The 11,339-nt window shown below is 46.9% G+C and overlaps 1 protein-coding gene and 1 pseudogene across 6 annotated transcripts in view; one reads left to right on the top strand and one right to left on the bottom strand.

The window, feature by feature from the left end:
- Positions 1-1,370: 1,370 nt before the first annotated feature.
- Positions 1,371-11,339, top strand: part of SLC2A14 (solute carrier family 2 member 14) — a 60,797-nt gene continuing 50,828 nt past the window's right edge. Inside the window, exons 1-3 of one of the 6 annotated variants that reach the window (XM_063785443.1) lie at positions 2,340-2,422; positions 2,775-3,033; positions 5,210-5,284. In XM_063785443.1, coding sequence (XP_063641513.1) covers positions 5,267-5,284 — 18 coding nt within the window. In that variant the 5' untranslated portion in view covers positions 2,340-2,422; positions 2,775-3,033; positions 5,210-5,266. The other 5 variants (XM_016922900.4, XM_016922903.4, XM_016922898.4 and 2 more) reach the window with 5 other exon arrangements.
- Positions 3,771-4,294, bottom strand: LOC104001447 (myosin regulatory light chain 2, smooth muscle major isoform-like; annotated as a pseudogene).

The following is an 11,339-nucleotide window of genomic DNA, read 5'->3' as shown; positions in this document are numbered from 1 at the left end:
TTTTTAGTAGAGATGGGGTTTTGCCATGTTGGGCAGGCTGGCCTTGAACTCCTAGCCTCAGGTAATCTGCCTGCCTTGGTCTCCCAAAGAAACTATATATATATATATATATATATATATATATATATATATATATATACATATATAAATATATAAATATAAATATATATTTATATATATTATATATAATTAAATATTATATTTAATTTTAAATATAATATTTAAATATTTAAATATTTAAATATAGATATAATATTAAATATAATATTTAATATATATAATTTATATATAAATATATATTTATATATGTATTTATATATAATTTATATATAAATATATATTTATATATAGTTATATAAATATTTATATATGTATATATTTTATATAGTTATATATATTTATATATATATTTATATATTTTTTTGAGATGGAATCTTGCTCTCTGGCCCAGGCTGGAGTGCAGTGGCGTGATCGCGGCTCACTGCAACCTCCACCTCCCGGGTTCAAGCAATTTTCCTGCCTCAGTCTCCGGAGTAGCTGGGATTACAGGCGCATGCCACCACGCCCGGCTAGTTTTTGTCTTTTCAGTAGAGACGGGGTTTCACCATGTTGGCCAGGCTGGTCTTGAACCCCTGATCTCATGATCCACCTGCCTCGGCCTCCCAAAGTGCTGGGATTACAGGCATGAGCCACTGCATCCTGCCTAAATATACTTTTAAAATACTCAATGCAAAGGCCAGGCTGAGATGAACATTTTAGTACCTACTTTTTGGTGAATATATGTATACATTTCTGTTGAGTGTATACCTAGGAGTGGAATTCTTGGATCGTGGGGTAGCCATATGTTCTAATAAATATTGCCAAACAATTTATCAATTTGTACCCCATTAACAAATGTGTGAGAGTTCTGAATGTTCCACATTCCCCAGGTTTGGCATTCACTTCCTTTTTTCTCCACACCCCAACTCCCATCTTTATTTTAGTCATTCTAGTGGGCACGAATTGGTATCTCATGTAGTTTTAATGTGAAGTTCCCTGATCAACAATTCAGTTGCATGCCTTTTGACATGTTTATTGTTGACTGAGATATCCTCATTTGAGAAGTGCAGTATAGACCCTTTTAATGGCCCTTGTTTGCTACTGACTTGTCAACCCTGTACTGAAGGCCATGCTGTCGTGGTAAGGCTCCAGGTAATTCCAAGGTAAGCCTTATGCTTGGGCTAGGGGAGAACAATCTCTCCAAAACACCTTCGTGCTGTCTGCAGGGGCCTTACCCTGGATGGCACCAATGGGGCAGCAGGGGATGATCTTTATTACTCCAAAGCCGAAAACCTAGAGAGTCTTTTCCAGGAGGTGGAGAGAACGACCGCGGGGCTTTTCATCCAAAAAGAGCTCCTGAGTCCGAAATAACTGGTTTGTTTGTTTGTTTGTTTGTTTGTTTTTTGAGACGGAATCTTGAGCTGTTACCCAGGCTGGAGTGCAATGGCGGAGTTCAGCTCACTGTAACCTCCGCCTCCTGGGTTCAAGCGATTCTCCTGTCTCAGCCTCCCAAGCAGTTGGGACTATAGGAGCGCACCGCCAAGCCCCCTAATTTTGTTATTTTTAGTAAAGACTGGGTTTCGCCATGTTGGCCAGGCTGGTCTCGAACCCCTGACCTCAAGTTATCCGCCCTCCTCGGCCTCCAAAAGTGCTAGGAGTACAGGTGTGAGCCACCGTGCGCGGCCCGAAATAACTCTTTACAGGATCTCGCCCTGGGCCTTCCCAGCCCAGCCGGCCCGCCCGCGGGGATAGCCCAGGCACTATCTCCCTGCTGCAGGCGGTGAGGGGCTCGGGTATCTTTGAAAATAGATACGTTCACACCCTCCTAATGGCGGCGCCAAGGGTGGTGGGTCCCAAAACTGTTTCCCCGTAAAGAGTTCCCCCGCCCGGTCGCAGGAAGACGCCTGAGGGGGCGCTCGGAGGGATCCCCAGCAGCCGCCGGGGCTGGACCGTGCGGTGCGCAGGTGAGAAGCCGGGAGGGGCCGGAGAACCCCGACCGCGAGCGGGATTCCTGCTCTGACCGCAGGTGGGTGCTTGTCTTGCTTACAGAGGGCGCCCGATGAACCGAGTCACGTTTTGTAACCACATTAACGGACCATTCAAAGTCGAATCCTAGGCTTTTCGAGGCAGTTAGTGGGTCCCAACGGCTGCAGGCGGGGCCGGCGGGAGCGCAGCGGCGCAGTCGCTGTCACTGCCGGGCACGGCGGCGGCCTGGGGCCAGCGCGGGGGCGCAGCGGCCCGGGAGGTGCGTGGTTGAGCGAAGCCGCGGGGCCCAACCGCAGTCGCGGGGTCTGGGAGGTGGGTGCGCCGCGCCGTCCCTGCGGCCGGGGGGTGCGGGAATGAGGACCTGAGCTGGGGTAGAGGTGGCCGAGCTAGAGTAGAGGTGGGCGGCTACTCGGAGGTGGGCCGGGCTAAGAAAGAAGAGAGCTGCGGCTCTGGGAAACTAGCCTTGGAGCCTTGGAGAAGAGATTTGTGATTTACTGAGCACCTACTATGTCCTGGGCTCCGCTCTAGGTGCTGGGATCCCACAGCAAACGAAGCCACCCCAGCCCTTGCCTTGCTGGACTGTATATTCTAGGGAAGAGACAGACAAGAAAATGTATAGATACGTAACAAAATGCCGTAAATCTTCATGAATAAAAATGTAGTAGGGCTAGGGGAGTGGACTGTAAAGTTGGGAGTGGGGAAGGGGTCGGTCTGAGAGGCCTTTGTGAGGAAGTGTCTTTTGGCAGGAGACCTGAATGAAATGAGGGAGCCTTGGGAGCATGATCCAGGCGGAGGGAACTGGATTCGGGAGGAGGAACTGCCTTGGCCTTGAAAGATACCTACCAGGAGTTCAAGTGCTGTGCGGGTGCATCAGCTTTGTAGATTTGTGCAAGATGAAAATTGGAATTGTCTTAGGAAATTATGGATCATTCATTTATTCAGTGCTGGATTCATTCAGTGATTTATGTCTGAAGTGTGACAGAAGAGGAGTAAGGCCAAGTGTCCTTGGTAAAATACTGTTATTAGTTTTGTCCCAGTTTAATACACAGACTAAATTTAGAATTTCCATTGATTTTTAAGAAGAATTAATCTGAGTTAATTTTACAGATAAATAAATAGTACCTTACTTTTTTTTTCTTTTTCTTTTTTTTTTGTTTTTTTTTTCCGTGCTCAGCCCTCTGTTGGAGATTCTGCCTCCCCTGGGACAGATGGCTTCTTGAGCACACTCCCACGATGGGTGGCTGCTCTGGGTGGGTGCGCTGGTGGCTCAACAGGGTGTAGGGGAGGAGTCTAGTGTCCTGTCCTCTGAGAGGGGACTTTGGTGAACTTGTGTTTGGGTGGGGATGCATGTGAAGTGGTATTGGATCTCAGGACTAAGGGTCCCTTCCTCCTGGGGGCACACAGTTTCCCTTCCTCCTTGGGGAGCAGCCCAGGAATGGCTGTCTTGGGGGCTTTCTCTCAGTACCTCCAGGTCCTGGAGGCCCATCTCTTCATAAGGCGGTCTTTCCTTGGAGGGGTCAGAGACTCCAGCCCAGGGCCCTAGGGTCACAGTGAGAACACCTGCCTCAGTCCTGCACTGCACTTCTCTTGGCGTGATTTCTCCACTGGGAGCTGGGACCCGAAGCCCTCAAAGGGAGGATCCCCTGAGAGAAGGTCGTGGGCAGAGAGCTGGTACAGACCAGTGTGTGCCGGGGGTGGGGGGATGACTGGCGGGGGGGCCAGGGTGTCGCGAGGGCTGGGGTGGCCTAGTCATCTTTGCCCTTGGCACCATGTATGAGGATGCAGGTGAACTCCACCTAGTTGAACTTGTCTTTTTTTATCAATGGGTGCCTCCCAGTACATCTCATCCACTTCTTCATCTGTGAAGCTGTCACCCATGGTGGTGAGCAGCTCCTGGAGGTGGTCCTCATGAATGAAACCTGAGGATTCCTCGTTGAAGCAGGTGAAGCCGTTTTGGATCACATCCTGGGGGTCTGTTCCATTCAGCTTCTCCCCAAACATGGTGAGGGAAGTGGTGAAGTTGATGGGCCCTGGGGCCTCGCTCATCATGCCCTGCAGGTATTCATCCATGGGGTTCTTCCGTGGTGAAGCCAGCATGTCGTGCTGTCCCCCTTGTCAATGAAGCCATCATGGTTCTGGTCAATCATGTTGAAAGCCTCCTTAAACTCCTGGATGTGGAACTGGTCGAACATCACAAAGACATTGGATGTGGCCCCCTGTGCTGTGGTCGCTTCTTGGTGGTCTTGGCTTTGGTCCACTTGCTGAACATTTTGGCTTCAGGTGGGTGGGGGCTTCACTGGGTTCTTGGAGCTGGGCTGACCATACTACTTTACTTTTTTTGAAAAGTATATTTATTTGAGTTAAAAGAGTTCTGAGGTTTTTTTTGGTTTGACTTTATTTGTTTTTTCCAAGTGTGAATGACCTAGAAGATAAGAACTAGCTGATACAGGAACAAAAACAGTGAGGCGCAGGGTGGGGAAGGTAGCAGAGAGAAATGAAAACGAAATAAGGAGGATGTGGAATAGTGGAAGGGACAGTCTGTCCTAATTCTCCTCCTCCTAATAGACTCAGGAAATAATACAGGTGTTCAACATAACGTATCTCAGCAGACCTTCAGAACTATCAGTCCAAGTCAGGAGAGCTGGTAGAGGAGGAAACAGACTCACATTTGGTAACTGGTTAAAGCAGAATCACGACTTCCAACTTCACTGTGGCTCACTGAAGCAGTTTAGGCTAAGGTGATGCTATGAGGAGAGGTGGCTTGTTCTAAGTGTTTTAAATTTTATATGGCAAGGTAAACCACATTAAATCACAGAATTTTATGACAGCAAGATTACCTAATCCAATCCTTGCTCATTTTGCAGATGGAGAAACTGCTAGTTGGTGACAGAGAAACAACTCAAAATATAGGAGAGACATTTTTACCTTACCTTCAGCTGTCTCTCCCCAGAACCCTTATTTGAAAAAATGCTTCTCAATGGCTACTGAATGAGTAGAATAAACTTTGTTGAGGATCCCAGAATTGAGTTAATCTAAAACATCAATAGAATTATATAAATTTTCACTTTTCTTCCAGAAGTATTTATTGGAGTGTCCATTGGCGAGGGGGCTAAATCACAGCCTCTTCCCTCAAGGAGCTTAAGTAGATGGAGTAAATGAATAACTAGACAATTACAATTTACAGGAAGCAGTACCTTGAAGAGAAATTGGAGAGGGAGTCAATTCCTAGGATAGCAGAGAGATGGACAACAGACAGAATGTGAGTATTAAAACTGATGTCAGATATCAAATTGGTTTGTCAGAGTTATGTTGATAATCACAGTACCTATCATCTTCCTAAACTTTTCATGTCTTGATAATGTGTAATATACATAAGTGGTGGTGGGAGAGACTGTTACAGCCAACAGACTTGGTACATTCCCAAAATCTTTTTATTCATAAGCAATTACTCTTTGCCATTTGCAGCCTTTTGTGCTTTAATATTATCAAGAACAAGACGAATGATAAAATATTTATGATCAGCATTGTAATTGCAAACAGGCCTCTGTAATAATCCTATGCAACTGGTTTTGTGGGAATTTCCTTGGAAAGAACCATGGCTATATATGCGTGAAGAGTAACATAGAGTAATATATGAATGTACACAGTAATAATAACTTTTTCTAGAGCAGACTATAGAGTGTAACTGAGTCATTGTACTTGCATACTGTGATAAAGATCAAGAAAATGTACAGCAACATATGAGCCTTTGGATTGGGCTGGAGGGTAGGATAGGCAGCATCTGGTGGTTAAGTTACGTAATGCCTAATTTGCCACATGTGCTCACCTCTGGAAAGACTCACTAAGCTTATTTTCTGGGAACTTACCCGCATCTTGAATGCTTTGCATCTCCGACTCCCAGATTTTTTCTGAACATTTTAATGTGACACTTAGAGAAGCAGAGCATACTTAGTCAACACTGTTTTTTTTTTTTTTTGAGATGGAGTTTCACTCTTGTTGCCCAGGCTAGAGCGCAATGGTGTGATCTCGGCTCACCGCAACCTCCGCCTCCTGGGTTCAAACGATTCTTCTGCCTCAGCCTCCCGAGTAGCTGGGATTACAGGCATGAGCCACCATGCCCGGCTAATTTTGTATTTTTAGTAGAGATGGGGTTTCTCCATGTTGGCCAGACTGGTCTTGAACTCCTGATCTCTAGTGATCCACCTGCCTCGGCCTCCCAAAATGCTGGGATTACAGCCGTGAGCGAGCCACTGTGCCTGACCAGACATATTCTTTTATTCAAGTATTTTTTCTCTAACAAAACAATTTACAGGCTAATATGTAGCTTTTTTCTGGGAAGATGTAGTAGTTCTTTATGACTCATTTATTCACTGAAATATTTCTCGAGTAGCTATTATACTACAGGCACTCTTGGTGCCTACGACTACCCTGATAGAGAAGGAAGTGATAAATTCTAAGAAGAAAAATAAAGCAAGATAAGGGGATAGAAAATGGTGGAATGGACGGGGAGGATTTTGATTATTCTAAATACAGGCATACCTCAGAGACAGTGCAGGTTTGGTTCCAGACTACTGAGAGAAAGCTAATATCCAATAAAGTGAGTCAGAAATACTTTGGCTTCCCAGTGCATATAAAAGTTATGTTACATTATACTGTTGTGTATTTCCTGTACAATAGCATTGTGTCTAAACAAAATGTATATACCTTAATTTAAAAATACCTTCTTGCTAAAAAATGCTAACAATCATCTGAGCCTTCAGCATGTCATAATCTTTTTGCCTCTGGAGGGTCTTGCCTCAGCATTGATGGCTGCCAACTGATCAGGGTTGTGGTTACTAAAGGCTGGGGTGGCTGTAGCAATTTATTTAAGTAAGACAACAGTGAAGTTTGCTGCATCTATTATAGACTCTTATTTTCACGAAGGAGTTCTCTGTAGCATGTGATGCTGTTTGATAGCATTTTAGCCAAGTAGAACTTCTTTCATAATTCGAGTCAGTTCTCTCACACTTTGTTACTGCTTTATTAACTAAATTTACGTAATATTTGAAATCCTTTGCTGTCATTTCAACAATATTCACAACACGTTTACTAGGAGTAGATTCCATGTCTAGAAACACTTCCTTTTTTTTTTTTTTTTTTTGTTTTGAGACAGAGTCTCACTCTGTCACCCAGGCTGGAGTGCAGTGGAACGATCTCGGCTCACTGCAACCTCCACCTCCCAGGTTCAAGTGATTCTTCTGCCTCAGCCTCCCGAGTAGCTGGGACTACAGGTGCACGCCACCACACCCAGCTAATTTTTGTATTTTTAGTAGAGATGGGGTTTCACCATATTGGCCAGGCTGGTCTCAAACTACTGACCTTGTGATCTGCCTGCCTCAGCCTCCCAAAGTGCTGGGATTACAGGTGTGAGCCACTGAGCCCAGCCAAGAAGCACTTTCTTTGCTTATGCATAAGCAGCACCTCCTCATCCATTCAAGTTTTCTTATGAGATTGCAACAATTCAGTCTCATCTTCGGGTTCCACTTCTAATTCTAGTTCTCTTGCTATTTCTACCACATCTACAGTTACTTCCTCCACTTAAGTCTTGAACCCATCAAAGTCATCCATGATGGTTGGAATCAACTTCTTCCAAAGTTCTGTTAATGTTGACATTTTGACCTCCTCCCATGAATCACCAATTTTTTTTTTTTTTTTTTTTTTTTTTTTTTTTTTTTTGAGACCGAGTCTCCCTCTGTCGCCCAGGCTGGAGTGCAGTGGCACAATCTCAGCTCACTGCATCCTCCGTCTGCTGGGTTCATTCTCCTGCCTCAGCCTCCCAGGTAGCTGGGACTACAGGCATGCACCAGCACACCCAGCTAATTTTTTTGTATTTTTAATAGAGATGGGGTTTCACAGTGGTGGCCATGTGTCTGGAATTGGTGGGTTCTTGGTCTCACTGACTTCAAGAATGAAGCTGCGGACCCTCGCAGTGAGTGTTACAGCCCTTAAGGTGGTGAGTCTGGAGTCTGTCCTTTCTGATGTTCAGGTGTGTTCAGAGTTTCTTCCTTCTGGTGGGTTCATGGTCTTGCTGGCTCAGGAGTGAAGCTGCAGACCTTCGTGGTGTCACAGCTTTTAAAACAGCACGTCTGGAATCGTTTGTTTCTCCCGGTGACCTCGTGGTCTCGCTAGGCTCAAAAGTGAAGCTGCAGATCTTTGCGGTGAGTGTTATAGCTCATAAAAACAGCTTGGACCTAGAGACTGAGCAGCAACAAGATTTATTGCAAAGAGTGAAAGAACAAAGCTTCCACAGTGTGGAAGGAGACCCAACCCGGTTGCCAATGCTGGCTCGGGCAGCCTGCTTTTATTCTCTTATCTGGCCCCACCCACATCCTGCTGATTGGTAGTGCCTAGTGGCCTGTTTTGTCAGGGCGCTGATTGGTGCGTTTACAATCCCTGAGCTAGATACAAATGTTCTCCACATCCCCATCAGATTAGTTAGTTACAGAGTTTCCACACACAGATTCTCCAAGGCCCCACCAGAGCTGCTAGATACAGAGTGTCCACTGGTGCACTCACAAACCTTGAGCTAAACACAGGGTGCTGATTGGTGTATTTACAATCCCTGAGCTAGACATAAAGGTTCTCCAAGTCCCCACCAGACTCAGGAGCCCAGCTGGCTTCACCCAGTGGATCCCGCACCGGCGCTGCAGGTGGAGCTGCCTGCCAGTCCCGCGCCATGCGCTCGCACTCCTCAGCTCTTGGGCGGTCGATGGGACTGGGCGCCGTGGAGCAGGGGGCGGCATTCGTCGGGGAGGCTCGTCCGCACAGGAGCCCACGGAGGGGGTGGGAAGGCTCAGGCACGACGGGCTGCAGGTCCCGAGCCCTGCCCGGTGGGAAGGCAGCTAAGGCCCGGTGAGAAATCGAGCGCAGCGCCGGTGGGCTGGCACTGCTGGGGGACCCAGTACACTCTCCGCAGCTGCTGGCCCGGGTGCTAAGCCCCTCACTGCCCGGGGCCGGCAGGGCCCGCCGGCCGCTCCGAGTGCGGGGCCCGCCAAGCCCACGCACACCCAGAACTCCAGCTGGCCCGCAAGCGCTGCGTGCAGCCCCGGTTCCTGCTGGTGCCTCTCCCTCCACACCTCCCTGCAAGCTGAGGGAGCAGGTTCTGGCTTTGGCCAGCCCAGAAAGGGACTCCCATAGTGCAGCGGTGGGCTGAAGGGCTCTTCAAGTGCCGCCAAATTGGGAACCCAGGCAGAGGGGGCGCTGAGAGCAAGCGAGAGCTCGCTCTGAGGACTGCCAGCACGCTGTCACCTCTCAGCCAGGCAGGTTTCAAATTCCTGACCTCAAGTTATCCACCTGTCTCGGCCTTCCAAAGTGCTGGTATTACAGACATGTGCCACTGCACGCGGTTTGGTGTCTTTTTTTTTTTTTTTTTTTTTTTTTTTGAGAGACGAAGTCTGACTCTGTAACCCAGGCTGGAGTGCAGTGGCGTGATCTCGGCTCACTGCAAGCTCCGCCTCCCGGGTTCAAGCCATTCTCCTACCTCAGCCTCCAGAGTAGCTGGGACTACAGGCGCCCGCCACCATGCGCGGCTAATTTTTTGTGTTTTTAGTAGAGACGGGGTTTCACCGTGTTAGCCAGGATGGTCTCAATCTCCTGACCTTGTGATCTGCCTGCCTCAGCCTCCCAAAGTGCTGGGATTACAGGCGTGAGCCGAGATTGAGCAATTGCACTCCAGCATGGGCGACAAAAGTGAAACTCTGTCTCAAAAAAAAAAAAAAAACCACGAAAGTCCTAGATGGCATCTTCCCCAATATAAGGCTTTTTCATCTACACTGAAAATCTGTTGTATAGTGTTGCCACTTTTATCAATTATCTTAGCTAGATCTGGATAACTAGTTGTAGCTTCTGTATCAGCACTTGCTGCTTCACCTACCTTGTACTTTTAAGTTATAGGGACAGCTTCTTTCCTTAAATCTCATGAACCAACTTCTGCTACCTTCTAACGTTTCTTCTACAGCTTCCTCACCTTTCTCAGCCTTCATAAAATGAAAGAAAGTTGGCTGGGCCCAGTAGCTTATGCCTGTAATCCCAGCACTTTGGGAGGCTGAGGTGGGTGGATCACCTGAGGCCAGGATTTCTAGATCAGCCTGGCCAACATAGTGAAACCCTGTCTCTACTAAAAAATATAAAAATTAGCTGGGCGTGGTGGCGGGCGCCTATAGTTCCAGCTACTTGGGAGGCTGAGGCAGGAGAATAGCTTGAACCCAGGAGGTGGAGGTTGCAGTGAGCTGAGATCATGCCACTGCACTCACTCCAGCCTAGGCGACAGAGCAAGACTCCATCTCAAAGAAAAAAGAAAAAATTAAAGAAAGTTAGGGCCTTGCTCTGGATTAGGCTTTGGCTTAAGAAAATGTTTAGTGGTCTATCTAGACCACTAAAACTTTCTCCATATCAGCAATGCATCTGTTTCACTTTCTTTTCTTTTCTTTTCTTTTCTTTTTTTTTGAGACAGAGTCTTGGTCTGTCACCCAGGCTGGAGTGCAGTGGTGCAATCTCAGCTCACTGCAGCCTCTGCCCACTGGGTTCCGGCGATTCTCCTGCCACAGCCTCCTGGGTAGCTGGGATTAGCTGGGTACAAGCACACGCCACCATGCCTGGCTAATTTTTGTATTTTTGGTAGAGACAGGGTTTTGCCATGTTGGCCAGGATGGTCTCGAACTCCTGACCTCAGATGATCCACCCGCCTCGGCCTCCCAAAGTGTTGGGATTACAGGCGTGAGCTACCATGCCCGGCCCCTGTTTCACTTTCTTATCATTTGTGTGTTCACTGGAGTAGCACTTTTAATTTTCCTCAAGAACTTTTCCTTGGTATTTATAGCTTGGCTAACTGTTTGGTGCAACAGGCCTTGCTTTTGGCTTCTCTTGGCTTTTGACATGCCTTTATCACTAATCTTAATCATTTCTAGCTTTTGATTTAAAGTGAGATATGTTTGACTCTTTCACTTGAATTCTTAGATGCCATTTAGGGTTTTTAATTGGCCTAATTTTCAATATTATTGTCTCAGGAAATAGGGAGGCCTGAGAAGAGAGAGAAGGAGAGAGAAATGGGGAATGGCCAGTTAGTGGAGCAGTCAGAATGCATACAGTATTTATTGATTAGATTTATTGTCTTTTTTTATTTTTATTTTCATTTTTTTTTTTTGAGACAGAGTCTCACTCTGCCGCCCAGGCTGGAGTGCAGTGGCACGATCTCGGCTCACTGTAACCTCCGCCTCCCAGGTTCAAGAGATTCTCCTGCTTCAGCCTCCCGAGTAGCTGGGACTACAGGCATGTGC

The sequence above is a fragment of the Pan troglodytes genome, chromosome 10 (genome assembly GCF_028858775.2).
Source record: "Pan troglodytes isolate AG18354 chromosome 10, NHGRI_mPanTro3-v2.0_pri, whole genome shotgun sequence".
Lineage (NCBI taxonomy): Eukaryota > Metazoa > Chordata > Mammalia > Primates > Hominidae > Pan > Pan troglodytes.
This window is presented reverse-complemented; position numbering and strand designations above follow the sequence as displayed.